General features: G+C 36.0%; 2 protein-coding genes across 4 annotated transcripts in view; both read right to left on the bottom strand.

The window, feature by feature from the left end:
• LOC121385833 (B-cell receptor CD22-like) overlaps window positions 1–8,006 on the bottom strand; it is a 36,850-nt gene extending 28,844 nt beyond the window's left edge. Inside the window, exons 1-3 of the mRNA XM_041516621.1 lie at window positions 7,901–8,006; window positions 3,984–4,183; window positions 3,274–3,589 (exon numbers count right to left, since the gene is read on the bottom strand). Of these exons, the coding sequence (XP_041372555.1) occupies window positions 3,274–3,490 (217 nt within the window). The 5' untranslated portion in view covers window positions 3,491–3,589; window positions 3,984–4,183; window positions 7,901–8,006. The remainder of the gene's footprint in view (window positions 1–3,273; window positions 3,590–3,983; window positions 4,184–7,900) is intronic.
• A 2,570-nt stretch (window positions 8,007–10,576) lies between these two features.
• Window positions 10,577–21,669, bottom strand: part of LOC121386310 (hemicentin-2-like) — a 55,678-nt gene continuing 44,585 nt past the window's right edge. For all 3 annotated transcript variants that reach the window (XM_041517171.1, XM_041517170.1, XM_041517172.1), the window contains 5 exons: window positions 21,333–21,348; window positions 17,252–17,332; window positions 15,657–15,724; window positions 13,479–13,500; window positions 10,577–11,937 (listed from right to left, as the gene is read on the bottom strand). In XM_041517171.1, coding sequence (XP_041373105.1) covers window positions 13,488–13,500; window positions 15,657–15,724; window positions 17,252–17,332; window positions 21,333–21,348 — 178 coding nt within the window. In that variant the 3' untranslated portion in view covers window positions 10,577–11,937; window positions 13,479–13,487. The remainder of the gene's footprint in view (window positions 11,938–13,478; window positions 13,501–15,656; window positions 15,725–17,251; window positions 17,333–21,332; window positions 21,349–21,669) is intronic.

The raw sequence follows: 21,669 nt of genomic DNA, 5'->3' as shown, positions 1-21,669 counted from the left end.
TTTTGCGAGCCTCGGACTCTCCTCAAACTTGTACACTGCAGACAAAAGTTAACAGCACAAATTGAAAAATGGGTGTTATAATAGTGGACAAGTTTTATCTGGTATTAGTATTGGAGGAATATGTTAAACAACAAACATTTGAGTGGTAAAAATAATCAAATTTAGTTGTTTTTAGTAATTTAAAATAACATTCTGCAATCAATAGTGGGCTTTGAAAAATGTAACCTTTTGACTGACATTTGTACCTGATATTTGTGCAATGTTCTGTAATAGTACCCATCCCTGTAAGCCAGCAATAAGTATATATTATTTTACAATACAAAATAAACCACCCACTGTCAAAGTGTCGAAATAACTGTATTAGCTACGTACTGACAGGCATCGAAATAAGTCGAGAACGGTCGTTCAGGTTACCGGGAGGTTACCACATGTAAGAAAAGTCGAGAACGGTGTTTCGTTCTCGACAAAAAATTCAATGTTAACGGTAGTTTCGTTTCTGAACGTAAACCAGACAATGCATTCCGGTCTTCTGCGTTTAATTTTCTGGTAAGGAATTGCATCGATGTTCGCATGCACTTGTGCAATTGCAAGCAATTATAGTTTACTCCGCATTTAAGCAGCGTCCACTAGATGAATTTACTTCTGCGTTTAGTTTTCTCGTACGAAATTGCATCAATGTTTGTGCGCACTTGTGAAATTGCAAGCAGTTTCGGCAATCCATGTTTAAGCTTCTGTCGCGGGTCAGGCCACTGGCTATCTAGAGACTGGACCCGCGACAGACATGCTCAAAACTCCAGTGGTATATGAGCAAGTTAATACATATCGGTTTTAAGCAGCGCCCACTAGATAAATTTACTTCCGGATTTCATTTCTCGTACCGACGTTCGCGCGTACCGATACAATACTATTATTTTCTTTCATTGTTGTATGATAAAATACGCGGAAATAGAAAACAGAACATTTTTATTTTCATCAATTTATTTATTCATTTGTTCAGTTATTAAATATGAGTCACATACTTGTAAAGAATTATATGTAATACATTAAGAACAGTGATAAGATAAAGAATGAATCATAAATACATGTATACTACAATAATCATCTGGCACACATACAAGGGCGTTAAAAGTAGTAGTAATAGGAATTCAGTTTTAACTTTCATATAGTTGTGGTAACCTATGGGTTACCAGGCTATATTTTGTGGTAACCTGTAAATGGGTTACCAGACACAATGCTTATTTCGATGGCTGTACTGAAATGATAAACAAAGTATTTTCTTAGTTAATTGGTCTATAGCTGTACTTTCAGTGGCCTCCACCTGTGATTCCTGATTGGCAGGTGTATATTTGGTAGATCGACAAGCCATTATTACCGCCGTCTATAGATACAAAATTACATACAGGCAGTATTTTTTTAACATCACAGGGTATTGGGATATACCTGCCACTCCTAAAACGGTAATGGACATTATCAGCTATCATGCTTTATTACTGTAAGTAATTCTGTAAAACTCTGGATTAAGTAGACTTTCCCATCTAAAATCACAGAACTGACCAATTACGTAGTCCCAAAGGAAATAAAATTATCACTTGGGTATCTGAGTGGTCGTTTGTGCTCTAATGTACCCTACCAATAGGCCTAATAGTATGCATTTTTTCTCTGGATTTTTTAAGAGAGAAAAATACTATAACTATTAATGCAAATTGGGATATACATGTATTTAGTTAAATAGTTTATTATATTATGAAGTCATTCATGTTGTTTTACAAGTCAGGTTGATGAAAGCAAAGCGCCTTGTCAGAAAATTACTGCGTTTATTTACACTGTGCAAATAGAAATTGGTCAGAGCTGATGTAATTTCCTTGTATCGGACACGACAAAAACGAAACGAAATTGCTGCCCCCAGTTAGCAGGAATAATCACGGGTTTTTTATTAACTCTAAAATCATGCGTTTTTAATTTCTTAAAGTGTCAGTATGTGTTGGTGGTCCGGGAATGCATCTTTCCAACACATAAGGCTCATGTTTGAGTTTACTTCTCATTTGAAGTCCGAACCAAATTGCTAACAACTACATTTAATTTTCGTTAGATTGTCTCCACTTTTTGTACAAACATAAATTGTGAAAAAAACCACATTACATTGACATGGATTTCACATATTAGACTGTATGAAACCATATCACCTATATCGACTTTGTTAAGATCTCCTATGACAAAACATATGCAAATTTTCACCATCTGCAATTTTATTTTTTTGTGGAATACTCTTCAAGAGGGGTGGAAGCTTCCTAAATATGTGATGTAATTAATCTGACATCATGATGAGTGCATTATACCTTATCGCACGTCATGACGTTGTTAGATTACATCATATCGATCCACCCAAGAGTATTCCATAAACAAGCAAAATGGCAGACGGCAGAAAACTGCATGTACTTGTATTTTGCCCTTTGTGATCTCAGCGAAGTTGATATCAATGATATCGTTACAGTCTTGTATGTGATCTCAGCGAAGTCGATATCAGTGATATCGTTACAGTCTTGTATGTGGAATCTGTGTCAGAGTAATGGTATATTCATGATTTGTGTCTGGACAAAATTTGCAGGAAATCTTAACAGTAATTAAAGGCAGGAGAGTAATTAATAGTAATTGTTAACAATTTGGTTCAGACTTTAAGGTCGATAACAGTCACTTTTCACACCCTTGTTTTAGCTTCATACACAATAAATATAGCATATCTTATCGTAATTTCACTTGAAATCCATATTTCGTAAAAGGTACAATTTTTTAATCACAACATTTTCTTCAAACACGTGCATTAGTAATGTTCAAACAAAAGAATTTCAACAGCAATTTTGCTTTGGAATTTTTCCAGCATTCTTAAAATGGAAACGTCATGTACTCAATTTATGGTTATTGTAAGGAGATGCAAAGTGACATCATTGGAATACTGACATCGTTCATATTCAAAATTAGCTATATTATTACAATGCTTCTCCACATTAAAATAAAAACTGGTCTACTAAATTAAATTTCTGTAACAAGCAGACAAAGCTGTTTACAGGTCGGTATTTTTTTTTCTTCATAATTCTGGACAAAATATTAAGTTTAAATTTTAAAAGATGAAAGTATTAAAAAGTACCTTTTGTCAAATATATCAGATCAAAAAATTACCATTAGATATGCTACATGTATATTTATTGTGTATGAAGCCAAAACAAGGGTGTGAAAAGTGACTGTCGTTGACCTTATAGTTCTGCGCCTGTCATTTACCTTCAACTTTAAGCCAGTTCGGCATGGTAGTTGTCTCGTTCAGATACGTGGCCGTGCATACGAACTCCGAAAAAGGTTTTGGTGTGTTCATTGTACGATTTGGCATGAACGAGTACGATATATAAGACTCCCAGACACCTGGCATCTTTTCTGAAGTTCCAGAGTCCGAAAGAGTCAACAGTTCCGTAGAAGGTGGATTGTGTTTCACTAAGCTCATCGTTAACGACGCGTTTCCCCCAAAATGTCGTCACGTAACAAGTGACGTGCTGTCTGAAGCCCTCCACAAATGTGCCTGCTTCGAACTCTGGCTTAGACACTGAAACAGCAAAAATAGGGATTATCATTAGAAAGAAAGACAGAAATGTTTTATTTAACGATGCACTCAACACATTTTATTTACAGTTATATGGCATCGGGTGTATGGTTAAGGACCACACAGATATTGAGAAAGGAAACCCGCTGTCGCCACTTCATGGGCTACTCTTTTCGATTAGCAGCAAGGGATCTTTTATATGCACTATCCCACAGACAGGTTAGTACATCCTTTGATATACCAGTCGTGGTGCACTGGCTGGAATGAGAAATAGCCCAATGAGCCCACCGACCACCTGGTAGGAGGACTGATGATCTGTTTTGTTTTGTTTTGTTTTGTTTTTAGTATTATTACGTACCCTCAAATTATTTTCTGGCAGAAAGCATGGTAGACTTACATTTACTGTCATCTTGAGCACAGATCATTGCACACCCAAAGAAGATGATCAGTATGAACCTCAAAGCAGTGAAATAATTCATGACATCATCCAGGTTATTTTCCAGTAACAAAGTAAGCACATCTATACAGCATTAAACTTATGCAAGTATAATGAATGTAGTACGGAAGCATATAGAAACATTTAAGCTTTTCTTCTGCCTGAAAAAGAAAACATGTTGTAAGTAAGTTCTGAATATATATATATATATATATATATATATATATATATATATATATATATACATATATATATATATATATACACATACACACACACACAGTAGAGTCTCATTGGCTAGAACACTGTCGGTGCATCAAAGTCTGTTCGACCCATCGGGTAGTTCGAACCATGCATTCAGCCGTTGTCGGGTGCTTCTGTAACACAAAAATATTTCCGTAAAACTGGCTTGGGCGAGATGGTCCGACTGACTCGTGAGTTGATTGGTGTTACTTGTAAGGTTCATTCACCTAACGATTACCGCACTACAATTGTCTGTACCTGAAAGATAATTACCGATAGGTGCTAAATAAACAACACCATAAGCGTGAGAGGGTAGATGAAAAATTCCTACATAATTTTTTTTTTTATATTTCTTGGGATAGACGTAGCTGTTCGAGGTAAATATGTTTAATTTTACAGTTCAGACCAATAAACTGGTTCGAGAGAAAGCTTCTGTTCGACCCCAGGAGTATTCGACCAATCAGCACCAAAATAAAAGGGTTTAATAGAGAGAAAAATCTGGACTTTGTTCTTGGTTCGAGAATACCAGTAGGTTCAACCGTTGGGTGTTCCAGCCAATGAGATTCTACTGTATATATATGAAGAGTTTAGGCGCAAAACGCGATATATCCATTTTTCATTTTCAGTAAAAGTGATTTTTTTAAATTGGCACATATCGCATTTTGAAAAAAAAAAAAAAACGGGATTTACCCAATACAATTTCATAAGGATTAATCACATTTTGCGGCAAATCAGCGGGCCTACAATTAGCCCTTACTGACATACAATAATGGCTTTAACTAAAAACTAGAAAGAAAATGGTTTATATCGCGTTTTGTCCCTGAACTCTTCATACATGTATATAGATAGATACATACATACATACATACATACATACACAGTGAAGTACTGTTATAACGAACCGGAAGGGACCATGATAGTTAATTCATTATAGCAGTAGTTTGTTATATATTTTTGCATAAGTTGGTCATTAATATATAGTGAGATAAAATGGTACTTTATGATCAGTTCATTCTATGCAATAGTTAATTCTAAGCATGTTCATTATAAGTGTACTTTACTGTGTATATATATATATATATATATATATATATATATACACACACACACACACACACATATATATAAAACAGAGAAAATACCCCCCTCCCCCCCCCCCCCCCCCCCCAAAAAACAAACAAAAAAACTAATTCCCTACCTCCTCTGAATGATCAGTTTGAAAGACACCTAATTTGAACATACTGGCCCGTATGAACTGGACAGGGGTGTGGGTGTGGATGTAGGTGGCAGTACACCCCACACCACTTGAGGCCCAAAACATTTACTTTTTTGTACATCTAAAAATGCACAGGGCTCAATACAGAAGTTTCAATTCACTTACCACAGTTTCTGCCAGAGGGTAAAACGGGTATATGGCACCATATCCAAAATTTATTGCAATTTGTTTTTTAAAGTTAACATTTTAACAAAAGTAATTACTCTTTATTATTATTATATTAACCCTAAACGTAACCCATTTTTAATATCTTTTTTTTTTCTTCTATGATTTGGAAAGACTATAATTTGAAAGAAAACTTGTTTTATACTCTCACCCTGTTGAGTCGTTGTCTCTGTTAAGTCGTGCCATTTGGGATTTCCCCCTTTTTAAAGTATTACGCCACCTACTGTTTGTTTACGCTCCAAGTCTCAGTCAGATGTGTAGACAGTCAAGTAGCAAAGACATTTTAAGTATATCCAATTCTTTGTTAAATATAAAGTATATCCAATTCTTTGTTACATTTTATCTTAAAAATTAGTTTTTCTACACATGAACCAAAATAGGTAAAAAACATGACTCGTATGCCAATTAAAACATTTGTAGACTTTGTAGTTTTCTTAATTTATGGCAATCATGCCCAAAATATACATCAAAGTGTCGTCTACATGTGGATGTTTATTTTTACGTACTAGATAGTGGCGTCGGTGAAAATGTGAGGTCACACATCAATAATTTTTCTATGCAAGCAAATAAGGGCACTAAATTTGAAAATGTAAACTAGAATGTAGATTAATACAGTTTTACATTAAAAATATGGCTATTACTACAATATGTATAGTGAGTATTATATTTAAGTAAATATTTAAAAAATATTTAGATTAAAAAATACAAATAGAAATAACCAAAGCTATTTGGGGAAAAAAAGAAGGTTGTCCCACCTTATCAGCTACCCGCAAATTGCAGCTATATACATGTAGTTTGATATTATGATGTTCTGTGCTTCTATACTTGAAAATAGTAAATAACACGACTCAATAGAGTTATGTTTTTTCATTCAGTGAGCAGGTGTAGGCCGATTGTAAGCATGTGTGCAATTTTTATTGCATCAAATATATAGATTTTTCTGCATTGTTGGTTGAAGTAATAATTAAAAAGTTTCTTCAACTAATAATTAAAATAAAATTACAAAGCAGTTTTAAAATACACCAATACAATTATTAAGTACCTCGAATCAGCCCATACTCAATGTTTTTGTTCCATCAGTGGAATTGTTATCTGGTAATAGAAGTCAAATTATTGTTTATTAGTGTGACCGGCCTCGGTGGAGTTGTTGCAGGCCATCGGTCTACAGGCTGGTAGGTACTGGGTTCGGATCCCAGTCGAGGCATGGAATTTTTAATCCAGATACCAACTCCAAACCCTGAGTGAGTGCCCCGCAAGGCTCAATGGGTAGGTGTAAACCACTTGCACCGACCAGTGATCCATAACTGGTTCAACAAAGGCCATGGTTTGTGCTATCCTGCCTGTGGGAAGCGCAAATAAAAGATCCCTTGCTGCCTGTCGTAAATGAGTAGCCTATGTGGCGACAGCGGGTTTCCTCTAAAATTATCTGTGTGATCCTTAACCATATGTCTGATGCCATATAACCGTAAATAAAATGTGTTGAGTGCGTCGTTAAATAAAACGCTTCTTTCTTTTTCTTTCTGTTTAATAGTGTCTGCCATAAAACCTCTAACAAGAAACTTGACAAAAGTATATGGTCCTTATAAGTTATACATTTTAACATACCTATCTTTGCAAATTTCTGTTTATAAAAATTAAAATTATTATTTATTAAAATTTTGAATGTCAATCAACAGATTGTTGTGGATCCATGTTAATCTGATTTGTCATAACATTTAAAAGCATTTTCATAAATTATTCATATGTTCATGTTTTGTTTTGTACCATTAAACGTTTCACGCTTCAAAATATGGGTGACATATTTAACAATATTTAGCAGCAATCTACAATAATTATTTTTAAGGTCTATTTGGCAAAGTTTAGTGTCCGAAATGTAGTTTCCCAAATGCATATGCCTGAACGCAGTTCTAAAAACTGAAACACTTTCCTGTTTACTGGATGGTGTTACACTTTTTTTCGTTACCCCATTGGAATATATTTTATTTCATGTACCGTAATTGAAAAATATAGAATACTGTTTTCGTAAGTAGGCTATCGTATTTGTGTTTTTATCGTAAGCGGAACAGCTGCATCTCTACCCTCTCCCCACAAACCTCCCCCGAAAACACAATGACATGCTGAGTAATATCAACAAATATCAATTAAATATCAATTAAATACTATCATTTGTCAACTAAAATTATACCAGTCTCACCAAACATTCTATATTTCTTACTGTTTAACACATTTTAACGTCTGTTGTTATGTTTAGACCTGCATAACGTCATTTCCGTTTACGCTGAGTGGGGAACCCCGACCCTACTAATTCCTTCCCCGTGTTCAGCCACAACGAGCGACGCTAACGTTCCCGAACTATTTGACTGGTCCTCGATGTGTTCATTTGGTTTAATGTGAAACACATAAACCAGTATAGAGAACGTCTTTCTGCTCGTTCATTCTAAGTGACACAAACGCAATTATAAGAGGCCATTTATTATGAACGGGATGGGGTAGCTTAGGGTGGGGTGGGAGACGGACGATTCAATTCAATTCAGTTTATTTCTTTAAGAATTGAACGTTATATTTTTGACGTTCATGCGATGATTGAACGTTATATTTTTGATGTTCATGCGATGATAAACACCAAAACCGTTTTACACACTGAATGGCGTAGCGCGGTGCAGTGCCTGCCAGTGCAGGCGATCCCTCCTCCTCCCACCCCTCCCTTTCCTGTCTTGGACGGGGGAGCCGGTCGAGGCCAGCACTTGTGCCCAGGATAGGCGTGCAGTACAACAGCTTGCTCTGAATGTGTACGTTAAAGGCATACTGTCACAGATTTAAGGACCTTATTTCTCTAAAAATGGATAATAAATAAAACTTACAGTAATTGTTGGAAACCAAATCTAGCTATCGCATCACCTTAACTGAACCATGATGGAGTGCAATCCATTTCATCTCCTCTCAGCAATGTTAGGTTTTGAATTATGGACCATTGCCACAATTAAATTATTTCTACAAAATGTCGTTAATAAATGGAGTATGGTGGTTACGAAGATGGTTGAATAAAGTACACTTAGGGACAAATCAAATTATATTTGTTCAGGTAATACTTTGTTAGACCATTAAATAGGTCAGTGATCTGTGACAATATGCCTTTAAACGATTTGGTCTTGGTCTTAGTGGTTACGTTAAACATTTTGGTCCTGGTCTTGGTGGTCAGGTCTTCCACTGGGAACACCGGCCTCGGTGGCGTCGTAGCAGGCCATCGGTCTACAGGCTGGTAGGTACTGGGTTCGGATCCCAGTCGAGGCATGGGATTTTTAATCCAGATACCGACTCCAAACCCTGAGTGAGTGCTCCGCAAGGCTCAATGGGTAGGTGTAAACCACTTGCACCGACCAGTGATCCATAACTGGTTCAACAAAGGCCATGGTTTGTGCTATCCTGCCTGTGGGAAGCGCAAATAAAAGATCCCTTGCTGCCAATCGGAAGAGTAGACCATGTAGTGGCGACAGCGGGTTTCCTCTCAAAATCTGCGTGGTCCTTAACCATATGTCTGACGCCATATAACCGTAAATAAAATGTGTTGAGTGCGTCGTTAAATAAAACACTTCTTTCTTTTTTTTCTTTCCACTGGGAACAGATAATTAGGTAATAGGCTATATGTCGGGTAATTGTTGGATAGGTGTTAAGTTTATTGAGGTTGGGGGTGGTTATTTCTTAGCATAGGATTTGTGTATTGTAGTACTTATTTGACATTGAACACCACTGTGGAATTTAAGTTTAGTGAATATTAATATCTCAGTTGTTTGTGTTTTTATTTCTGTGGCTATATATTATGATTTAGTGTAATTACGGCAACCTGGAGTAAAAATACGAATCTGCGTGGCTGAACAGCCCTGAGGGAGCCTCTATCACCTGTCCACATTCAATTGTTTAAAGTTGATGGGGGGAATTGACGCTCGTTCTCGGTCGTTCCGTCCTCGTTGATGTTATTGTAGGTCTTGGACGGTTACAGATACAGCTTAACCTGACGCGTGCGGGCTTCATTTTCGTTCTCACGTTGCCGGGAGCCTTGCACCCCCCCCCCCCCCAGGAAATTGCCTTTTTTGTCTACCTGGAGAACAGCTATCTATATATTGCTTCAGTCTTCACCTTGGATGTACCACGCAGCCGTGATCGTGCGAACCACTAGTTGGGACAGATTTATAAACAGAAAAAAGTCCACCCCACCCCACCCCCCAAAAAAAAGAAAAAAAGAAATAAAAAGTACATCAAAGGCCGCAGTATATACTATCCTGTCTGTGGCATGGTGCATATAAAAGATGATATCCCTTGCTACTAATGGAAAAATGACCGGCCTCGGTGGCGTCGTGGCAGGCCATCGGTCTACAGGCTGGTAGGTACTGGGTTCGGATCCCAGTCGAGGCATGGAATTTTTAATCCAGATACCGACTCCAAATCCTGAGCGAGTGCTCCGCAAGGCTCAATGGGTAGGTGTAAACCACTTGCACCGACCAGTGATCCATAACTGGTTCAACAAAGGCCATGGTTTGTGCTATCCTGCCTGTGGGAAGCGCAAATAAAAGATCCCTTGCTGCTAATCGAAAGAGTAGCCCATGTAGTGGCGACAGCGGGTTTCCTCTTAAAATATGTGTGGTCCTTAACCATGTCTGCTGCCATATAACCGTAAATAAAATGTGTTGAGTGCGTCGTTAAATAAAAAACATTTCTTTCTTTCTAATGGAAAAATGTGGCAGGTTTCCTTTCTAAGACTATATGTCAAAATTACCAAATGTTTTGACACCCAAGAACCAATGATTAATAAGACAATGTGCTCTAGTGGTGTTTGTTAAACAAAACAAACTATAACTTCAGAACACAAACTATGTTTTATAAGACCTTGTTTATTTCCAGCATAAAATGGCATGATAATTATCAACTATCATCGGATATAAAATACAACACTGATAAATAATTAGCAAGTCTAGTCACGTGTTTGTATATCTGTAATAGAACGGACACACAGATATAACTTCATGATAAATACTGTATACTCACTAGTGTGTGCATCCTCACACTTAAGTTTGTAGTCTTAATGATAAAGGATTGACCTATTCAAATTAACATTAAAAAGAAAGGGGGAAAAAAAAAGAGAGGCATTTTATCGATAAATACTTTCAACATTCTGTATGATTCAGGGCTCGGAGATATTTTTCAAAAAGTAAAAAATCAAAAACTGCTATATAGTGTTACAAATGAATCACTGCCCATTTTTACATGGAGTACAACTAATATTGTGGGTAGAATGATGAACATACACACACGTTAAAAAGGTTTCAGGCAAGCTCAGTTCGCCCAAATATATGTATCGGTTTTGCCCGAATTTGAGGATTTGCTCCAGTTCTGGGGGGAGGCAGTCGCCCCACCCTCCCACCCACCCCCCCCCCCCACCCCACCACCTGCACCTGTCTCATAGCTCATGAATTTTCATTGTCGTTAGTATTTGTTTCCAAAAATATTCTCATTCTACATCAACTATGCAGGCATAGTAAACAGGCCTAAAAATGGTAAATGGCTTAAATTGAAATGAATAGTGTTTACATGTAGTCACATCCAAATCTTAGATATTGTCATCTATATGCAGTGTGAATACGTGTGAGTAATTTTTAGTATACTTTCATCAGACTACTGTTCAAGTATGGTTGTCGTGGGACACAATGTCAAATTTCGAAAGCGAACTCTGTGCATGCAAGGTAGTGTCTTTCATAACTGCCAAAGGCATTTTCATGATACTCGCTTGAATGGTTTTTGAGTCCCGATTGAATTGTTCGTGAGCTCTGACCAAGCCATAGGTACACTGCAATCATAGATGCACTTTTAAATTTAGTTCAGAAACGATGCTTGCATCGCCATGTGTTCGAATTACGCATCACGACTCCTTAATGTATTCGACCTGTCCACAACAGTGGATACATGTAACATTGTTATCCAGAATATCACGTAATAGTTGTGTTCCTTTTTGTATTTGGCAAGCAACTGTAGACTGTATCGGTAGTCTCATCCCTGGCCGTAGGTTGTCCTGGCTGACATAGTCATGAACCCTCAACTCCTCCTCGCTGGTTCAGACGATTTTCCAACATCGATAACATTTCATCACAGAGAATAATTACTGCTACGTCAAAGTCGACTTTTAATCAGGTTCCGAAGTCGGGTTCCCATGTGCTACGGTCATGCTTACAAGACGTTTCTCTTCAGGTGCCACAAAGTGTGTCATGAATGAAAATAAAACAGAAAACAATAAATAAGTCACAAAATTGTATAATGATTTTTTTTTTTTTTACATGCAGGTTTGCAACACTTACCAGTACATGTAAAAGCTGAAATGTTAAATTACGAGCTAAAAAAAGAAAAGAAAATGGAAAGGTTCAGCATATTAATGTTGTGAGAGAAGTAAACAGAGATACATGTAGTTTAGATATATGTGTGTGTAACAAAGTGCATGCCTGATGTGTGTTCTGTTTCGAAACTATTCAAATTATAATTTAATTAACAATGGAGTGAAATTGTGCTGGAAAATATTCAAAATCTTTATAACAATACTGGGATTCATTTTGTAGTAGTGCCGATGGGCCATTTTAGATACGGTGTGATTTCAGTTTAATACAATTTTTTGGAGAACAAAGTACCGTTCTCGACTTTCTTGGTACATGTATGTGGTAACCTCCTGGTAACATGAACTACCATTCTCAACTTATTACAATACTCACTCACTCACTCTCTCACTCTCTCACTCTCTCTCACGCACACACACACTGCAATGGACCTGTAGAAATAACGTCTAAATCACACAAGTTTAAATCATTGTTTTAGTTTTAAAATTATCTGCAATAAACTGTTCCAGATGGAACAAAAAGGAAACACTTATACAAAATGGCTATAGGGAATTTCCCATAGTATGTGCTATCCTGTTGGTGCATATAAAAGATCCCCTGCTACAAATTGAAAAATGTGGCAGGTTTCCTCTCTAAGACTATATGTCAAAATTATCAAATGTATTACATCCAATAGCCGATGATTAATAAATCATTGTGCACTAGTGGTGCTGTTAAACCAAAAAATCTTAAACTTTCAGAACCATCCAATCAAAACTCTATAGATGAGAAGGTACATGTACACTTTGAAACATTTCACTATTTAAAGTGCAGTTTTCATTATTTTAAATTTAATTAAAATTTTAAACTTTAAAAATCGTTCTGTATTAGTTTGTGGACATTGTCCGAAAACATTCCCCTACTAAGTTTAAGAACGATGCAATCAAAACTCTAGGAGATACAGATGGGGAGGGATTTAGTTCAGTTGGTTGAGTGCTCACTTGAGGTGCTTGCAATGCAGGATCGAACCACCTCGGTGGATCCATTCAACTGATTAGGTTTTTTTTCTCATTCTAAACAGTGTACCACAGCTGGTCAAAGGCTGTGGTATGTGTTTTCCTGTCTGTGTGAAAGTGCATATAAAAGATCCCTTGCTGAATTAGGAAAAATATAATGGTTTTCCTCTGATGACTACATGTCAGAATTACCAAATGTTTGACATCCAATAGCTGATGATTAATTAATCAATGTGCTCTAGTGGAGTCATTAAACAAAACTAACAAACACATGTAGATTTCAAGGGAAAAGTTGATAGACAATGGACAAATTAACACAGGACAGATCGTATCGGGAACGTTCTGTTAAGATAAACATCACTGCAGAGCTACAGGTATTAAGTGTATTCAAATTAATACTTACCCAGTTTTGTTAGCCATGTTTTCTGCAAACATAAAGCAAAAACAAAATCATTTACAAATAAACTACAGAAAAAAAAGTAAAATATATCAAATTAACCAACTGTCCTAGACAGACAGCCCAGATAGCTGAGGTGTGTGTTCAGGACAGCATGCTTGAACATTAATTAGATAGCCCAGATAGCTGAGGTGTGTGATCAAGACAGCGTGCTTGAACATTAATTAGCTATAAGCACAAAATAAGTATGAACAATTAACTCATGGGTACAAAACATAAACCTGAAATGAAAATCTGGATAGGAGTAAAGATTAATATTGCTAATTAAGGATTAGGAAAGAAATACTTTCTTAACGTGCCTATACTCGCTCGATGCGCGGTCCGTGTGGGATCCATCCCCGTCGGTGGGCCCATTGGGCTATTTCTCATTCCAGCCAGTGCGCCATGACTGGTATATCAAAGGCCGTGGTATGTACTACCCTGTCTGTGGGATGGTGCATATAAAAGATCCCTTGCTGCTAACTGAAAAGAGTAGCCCATGAAGTGGCGACAGCGTGTTTCCTCTCTCAACATCTGTGTGGTCCTTAACCATGTCTGACGCCATATAACCGTAAATAAAATGTGTTGGGTGTGTCGTTAAATAAAACATTTCTACAGTTGATTGCTGCACTATTTTCTTTTCACAATGCCTATAATGATATTCTAGGATACAAAATTCTAGGATACAAAAGACTTCTCTATTTCTTTAAATGTTTATTTTTTTTTTGGTGCAGACAATTTCACTTGCAGAAATGCTTTAAAACGAAATGTTGACTGTCGCAAAAAATAACACTCTAAGAAATAAAGAAAAATTAATTCCATCCTGTAACAAAAGAGTATGGGCTTTATATACGGAAGAAAAGAAAATGATGGGCCGTTTTTAGTACGTACAGTAGATGTTGAATAGGTTTTCATTAGTATAGCATTTTTTAACATCATGTTTTGTATCATCTGTCATTTTAAATGTAAGATATACATGTATATCAAAATGAAAATTGTACCATCAACCTAAATAAGGATTGTCTCTCATTTCTTTTACCTTCATTGGGGAATATTAAAAAACCCAAATTCATCTGAAAACTGTGAATCGGCAAAACCATTCACGCACAAGTGTGTGGATTGTTTGAGCTCATACCCTGATGAATGTGAAAGAAATAGACAATCCCTTTAATTAAATTTAAAACATTCTTGCTAATAATAACACTAAAAGTTCATATTTTATTTTGAATTATTGTTTTGCTTCATAAACAATGAAGCTCAATAAGACAAAGTACAAATATACTGTCAGTGTTCGAGATTAAAATTTTTGGCCAGTTTCCCAGTTGGATACTAACATTTCAAAATCTGGTATCCCACCTGAGAGTTTAGTATTATATGGCATCCTGGTGGGATACCGGGTTCTTGAAGTCTGGTATCCAAAATTAAATTCTGGTATCCCCGGGATATCGGGATACCGTTAATCTTGAACACTGATTGTGATGTCATCAGGTATGACGTTCCCTGACGTTATTTTTACGTTCATTGAGAAATGAACAAACTCACATTGCTACAGCTGGATCAATGTGATAAAATTGTAATGAAGATAACAGAAATTTAATTACAATCTTAACACAAGGTAACTTGGTTTTGTACAAAATGCCATCGATCTGCATTGCTTGCATATCCTAACTGCTATTCAACTTTAAAAAGTGTGATACTGTTTATTTAAAAATCGCCCAATATAAATATTCTTCGATATTTTTTTAATATACTTTCTCTCAGTCATCTAAAAATTGGGGGGGGGGGGGGGGAGATGTGGCCCAGTGGTAAAGTGCTCGCTTGATGCACGATCGGTTTGGGATTGATCCCCGTCAATGGGCCCATTGGGCTATTTCTCATTCCAGCCAGTGCACCACGACTGGTACATCAAAGGCTGTGGTATATGCTATCCTGTCTATGGGATGGTGCATATAAAAGATCCCTTGCTGCTAATGAAAAAGAGTAGCCCATGAAGTAGCGACAGTGGGTTTTCTCCCTCAATATCTGTGTGGTCCTTAACCATATGTCAGACGCCATGTAACCATAAATACAATGTGCTGAGTGCGTCGTTAAATAAACCATTTCCTTCCTTCCTTCCTAAAAATTGGATAATTGTCTGGACGATACCTGTTTTTAAAGCGGCAGCTGCTCTGAGTCGTTCTCTTTCTGCACGTTCCAAATGGGAATAACGAGTCCTACGGAAGAAAATAAAAATAACACTGGAAAAGCAATTTGTAAGTGGAAATGCAGGCATATTAATTAATGTACTGGTGTTATCAAAGAGACTGCTATTTCTTAACAATAAAGCCTTTTTAGGTAGTACTAAACCAAATAACTTCTAGCTGGGTCAAAGTTCGATGTGCTCTCTCTCTCTCTCTCTCTCTCTCTCTCTCCATGTGTGTGTGTGCTCGTACATTCCCCCCCACCTTGCCACCTTCATACGCCACTGGTATATGTACAGAGATAAAACTCTTTTTTTTCAAATGTGCGTGTTAGTCTAGGTTTTTTTTTTGGTTGTGCATGTGTACTGGTGTGTGTGCTTGTTTTGTAGGCTATTGTTTGTTTGGGGGAAGATTTGTTGTTGTTACTGGGGTTTTCTTCTTTTTGGGGGGGGGGGGGGGGGGTAAAATTGTTAGCAGGGGGTATTATTATAATATGAGGATTTTTGTTTTGCTTGCCACTTACGCTTACAATCATAAAGACAGTCTTCATTTTAACATTTAACCTTAAATAATCGGCATGCAGGACTAACATAAATATGTTTACACAGATATTTTGATAGGTAGATCTTTTTAGGTTAAACTATATATTTAGCTGTTATTACAGCAAAATTTACACTTTATAATGCAATGTATATAGGCCTAATCAATTTACAGCAAACGAAATATTTAGTCAAACAGGCGCATATGTGCAGGAAATTGTGTAACTGGCTATAGTGGTGTTTTTAGGGGAGGGGTCGGATCATACGTCCCCAGAAATACACTGAAAACCCCCAAAACAAACATTGGGAAGGGAACTGTTCTGATCGGAATATTACATATAGTCTGTCCCATCCTACAAAAATGTTGTTTTTGTTGTTTTTGTAAATAATTTAAGATTGGTTTGACGTAAAAAAAAAAAAAAAAAAGTTATTTGGAAATAACAAAACTATACTATTTTTGTGTGTAATTTAGAAAACAAGCGGCTCAGAAATAAATAACTTTTAAATTCCATAGTATGAAAAAAATGTGTTTCCTGTGGAACGCACTATAAACATAATGTTTCTATTATCTATTAAAACGGTGTTACTGTTACACACAATTCATTAAAATTGCAGGTGTGTTTGTATGTTTAAATGAAATTATGATAATTAATGTGAGGCGAGATTGCAGCTTTGAAACAACAACAGCAAAATTCCATGCAAGAAAACCACAACAATTGGGGGGGGGGGGGGTGGGGGGGTGGGGGGTGACAGCTCGCTAGATTCATCTCCTATATTTAACATATGGTCAGTTATAGCAATTTCATCAACATAATTTTTACCTGTATCATTCTTTATTTTTAAAGCATAGGTGGGGACATTTATGATGTATAAATCTCAGCTGAAGATTCACAAACAACTGTGGCCATCGGCTATTCTCGAAGTAACCGAAACGCGCTGGAAGTGGTTAATGGTTAGGGGATGTAACTCTGCCTATTTTTTCTCGTAAATTTCTAATAGAGGCTATAGTATATTTTAAAACCTTTTTTCTGGAAACGTGGGTTGTTTGGAACAGGGTTTTCTGGAACAGGGTTTTTTCAAGTGCTTTCCTTTTGAATGCTGTCTGAAAAAGAAACAGAAAATGTCTATGTATATGAGTGTCTGTGCAGCAGAATGTCAAATCTGCATAAAACATTGCAACATTGTGTTCTCTGCATGTGGACAACCGTACATTTACACATCTGACATACATGTACATCTATATCCACGCAGTTAACTCGTACATAATTACAGAATATGGGTCACAATTTAATAAAGACAAAAGAACTTGTTGAAATTATTTAAGAACTGTTTTAGTTGTGGGTTTATAGTACACTACAGGGATGTGAGAGCAGCTGGAATAAAAAAGCTTACTGCGCCCGGGATCCTGGGCCCATATTTTCGAAGCTATCTTAGCCTACGAAATAGTGAAATCATCGTAAGCTATGACGTCACTATGGCGTGCGCTGTACTGACGTCACAACCTACGACGGTTTTACGATTTCGTAGCGCTAAGATGGCTTCGAAAATAGGGCCCCAGGGCCCCTGAAGAAATATTCTTGTTTGCAATTCTAACACACCGGCCTCGGTGGCGTCGTGGTTAGGCCATCGGTCTACAGGCTGGTAGGTACTGGGTTCGGATCTCAGTCGAGGCATGGGATTTTTAATCCAGATACCGACTCCAAACCCTGAGTGAGTGCTCCGCAAGGCTCAATGGGTAGGTGTAAACGACTTGCATCGACCAGTGATCCATAACTGGTTCAACAAAGGCCATGGTTTGTGCTATCCTGCCTGTGGGAAGCGCAAATAAAAGATCCCTTGCTGCTAATCAGAAAGAGTAGCCCATGAAGTGGTGATAGCGGGTTTCCACTCAAAATCTGTGTGGTCCTTAACCATATGTCTGACGCCACATAACCGTAAAATAAAATGTGTTGAGTGTCTTGTTAAATAAAACATTTCTTTCTTTCTTTTTTTTCAATGGTAACAAATCTAAACTGGTTATAACTTATAATATAAGGTACATCATAAACTTGAAACCGTGAAAACATGCAAATAAACCTTGTGTCAATAAACAGTATTGAGCATAAATCATGTTTTTGTTTTTTTAGTCAAAATGGAAAAAGCACATTTACGCTTTTCCGTGTAACTCTCACATCCCTGATACAGTAGCCTACTTTTACACATAAATGGTCTATTTATGACTGAATAATTATTATTACAATTACAAAGAGTACAAATAATACGGTTTGAAATAAAAACAAATCTCTTTCATTCAAACTTATCTAAACCCAACTTCCGTACTGACGTAAGTTTTTGCCTGAATTTGTTACCAAGTACGTGTACTTTATTACACACCTATTCAATCTTACTATAGTGATAAAGACATTTTGAAACTGTGTGATACATTTATTTTGTATCGCACACAGGTGCGATCTGAACCGGAACTTTTAAATGGGGAATTCCCTTTTTATTTTTATTGCAGTTAGCACCTTTTATTTACTCGTATATGATTTACAAATTACGTCACATCAAATTTGAAACATTACACAAGGCTGCCGCAGAGTATGATTCTTAATGTTAAGTTAATCCACGAAAGGAGTTTTGATTATAGATTTAACAAAGTGTTGTTATGACGTTAAATTAAAAAAAGTTTTTGTAATACATAACAGAAGGTATATGTAATAAATACAGAACTTCACATACATTGTTTTTGCTTCCTATTTATTGCACTCATTTATTTTGCGAAAGAACATACCACTCGACTGCTACACGGTCTCGTGGTATATATTCTTGCGCAAAATAAACTTGTGCAATAGATAGGAAGCGAAAACAATGTATGTGAAGTTCCGTATATTTATAACGTAAGATTACTAACGATAAGACTTAAATTAAAAAAAAATTGGCTCCAAGTTATGTTTAAGTCAATGAACTCTGTGTTCTAGACTAACTAGCAAGAGGGAGTATACAGTTGTACCTCGAGAAAAAGAAAAGAAAAGTGTTCTTTTTAGTTAAAAAAATTAAGTGCCTGTTTTAATGCCTGGAGAAAATCATCTATCTTAGTGTGCTCTGCATGGTCCTATTTGTACTTCCACCCCCATCCCCCATACCGTACCCACTTATTTTAATCTACATGTAGGTACAACTCGGGTATAATTACCTAAAGATTTCAAAATGTTTTTTTCATTTTATTATTATTCTTGTTCAAAAAGTACACATGTAAAAGTGGCAAGTCATTATAATTTGTTCTATTAAAGGAACATTGCAGAGTTTGCTGCATTGTAAGATGTTTCCGACTAATATAATATTTCTACGATTAAACTTACATATTAAATATATTTTCTTGTTTAGAATATCAGTGTTTGTATATTTAATGTCTTTCTGGTCATCTTAATATTTGTCTTCAAATCATTTCGTATGTACACATTTTTTTTTTAAATTGAGGAAATAAAATGAAATTTAACCTAGTACAAATATTAAAACGATAAGAAAAACATTTAATATATAACAATTGTTAAAATTTAAGTAGCAAACTCAGGAATGTCCCTTTAATGATGATTTTATTAAAATTATTATTATTAGTTTTATAATATAGTTTTTATTATCACAGAAATGAAACCCCCCCCCCCCCCCAAACCCAAACAGCTAGAAAACACCACAATGGCCAAATTCCATGACAGTGATTTTGCATTATGCAATTGCTAAATATTTCCTTTAAGCAGACTTTGAAATAAGGTGCTCTTTCTGAACTGCAAGTTATTAACCATCCAATTTCTCCAATGGGATATCATGTACCATCATTTTGGATTTGTAAAAACATAATTATAATACTTATCTTACGGACCCGATGTGAAAATAATTGTGGGGAGGTATTAATTGGTTCCCTAAGATGGATTATGAGGCACCATACACATGTCTATTATTCATATGGTTCAACATAACCGAGTTAATAATCATACGAAGCACCCCGTGTAATAACAAGATTTATTACTCCAGCAGGCGCTCATAATGGGGAAAATAAAAATCATTCACGCCAACAAACCAATTACCTTGTCGGTACTAAATATGACATCATCACGATTTGGCAAAGCACACACAATGACGTCACCTAGTTTACAGTTTGGGTTTACATCTTTCTGGTTTCAGTGTTAAACTTGTAATAAAATGGTAGTTTAATGCAGTTCATTAAAGATTTGGTTTTTACAGAATATATAGAACTTTGGGTTTTGAAAATTATCTGTGAACCGTGAATAAAATACAAAGTTAAAGCAATACCCAGCATAGTAAAGTAATTTACGTTTCTATATAAACGTGGACGTGTAGCCAATTGATGTAGACTATATCGAAAATAAAGGCTTTAAAAAAAAAAAACGCAAATAGTGACAAGTGAAAATTATTTCACTCAGGACATAAATTTGATAATAACTGGAAACTCGTTTATTATCCTCTATTAGTGTAATGACATAATTTTGGGAAGCAATGTCATAACATGACGTTGCTTCTCCAGTCGTAGCTCAGACTATGCAATTGAAATATGACGTCATTTTGTTGTCTCCTTCATGAAACATTTTGAGTTGGGTCTTGTTATTCATGAAGAAAACAACACCAATAATATAGATAATAAAGAAATTATTACACTCGCGTGTGAGTCGTACTGATTTTACGAAACTCGTGTCAGGATTCATGTATTACCCTTGCTCTCGCTCGGGCAGTACAAAAATCCTGACACTCGTTTCGTAAAATCAGTACGACACACAAGCTCATGTAATAATCTCTCTCTCTATATTATATAAGAGCTAAAATTTACTCTCTTTGATCTAGTCTCAGTGGATTGATTGGAAATCAGAATCATATGGCTCCACTTGAATATATTAATGATAAAAAAGAAATGTGTTGATTTGATGATTAAATTATTCTGCATCGAATTGGTAACTTATTTATTTATCCTCAATTTGAACAAAAAAAGAAATAAAATGTATAAATTGAACTTTTTAAATTATTGTCTTAAAAAACCCCAAAATCTGTCCTACATACACATGTATAGCCTTAAGTAAAGACGGCAAGAATTCTTAATGAATGGTACTTACCGACACTTTCGAGTTTCTGAAATATTTAAATTAGAAATGCTTAATGTACGTGTAGAGACATAAAACATAATTTACTAATACCAGTATTTTAAATTATAATGAAATGTGTTACATTAGGGTAAGAAAAAAATAACAACAGCAAAAAAACAAAAAAAAACCCCACCCGAAACTCAAAACAAAAGTCCACAAGAAGAAAACAAAAAATACCCACATAAATTCTAAAAAACCCAAAATATAATAAAAATAAAATTGAAACAATAACAAAACATAAATAAAAACAAAAAACAAACAGAATATTCTAGAAATTCTCTAGAAATGGAACTGCTGAGATACTACA

Source organism: Gigantopelta aegis, chromosome 12, assembly GCF_016097555.1.
Source record: "Gigantopelta aegis isolate Gae_Host chromosome 12, Gae_host_genome, whole genome shotgun sequence".
Taxonomy (NCBI): Eukaryota; Metazoa; Mollusca; class Gastropoda; order Neomphalida; family Peltospiridae; genus Gigantopelta; species Gigantopelta aegis.
Note: the sequence above shows the minus strand (reverse complement) of the source record. Positions and strands in the feature narration are given on the sequence as shown.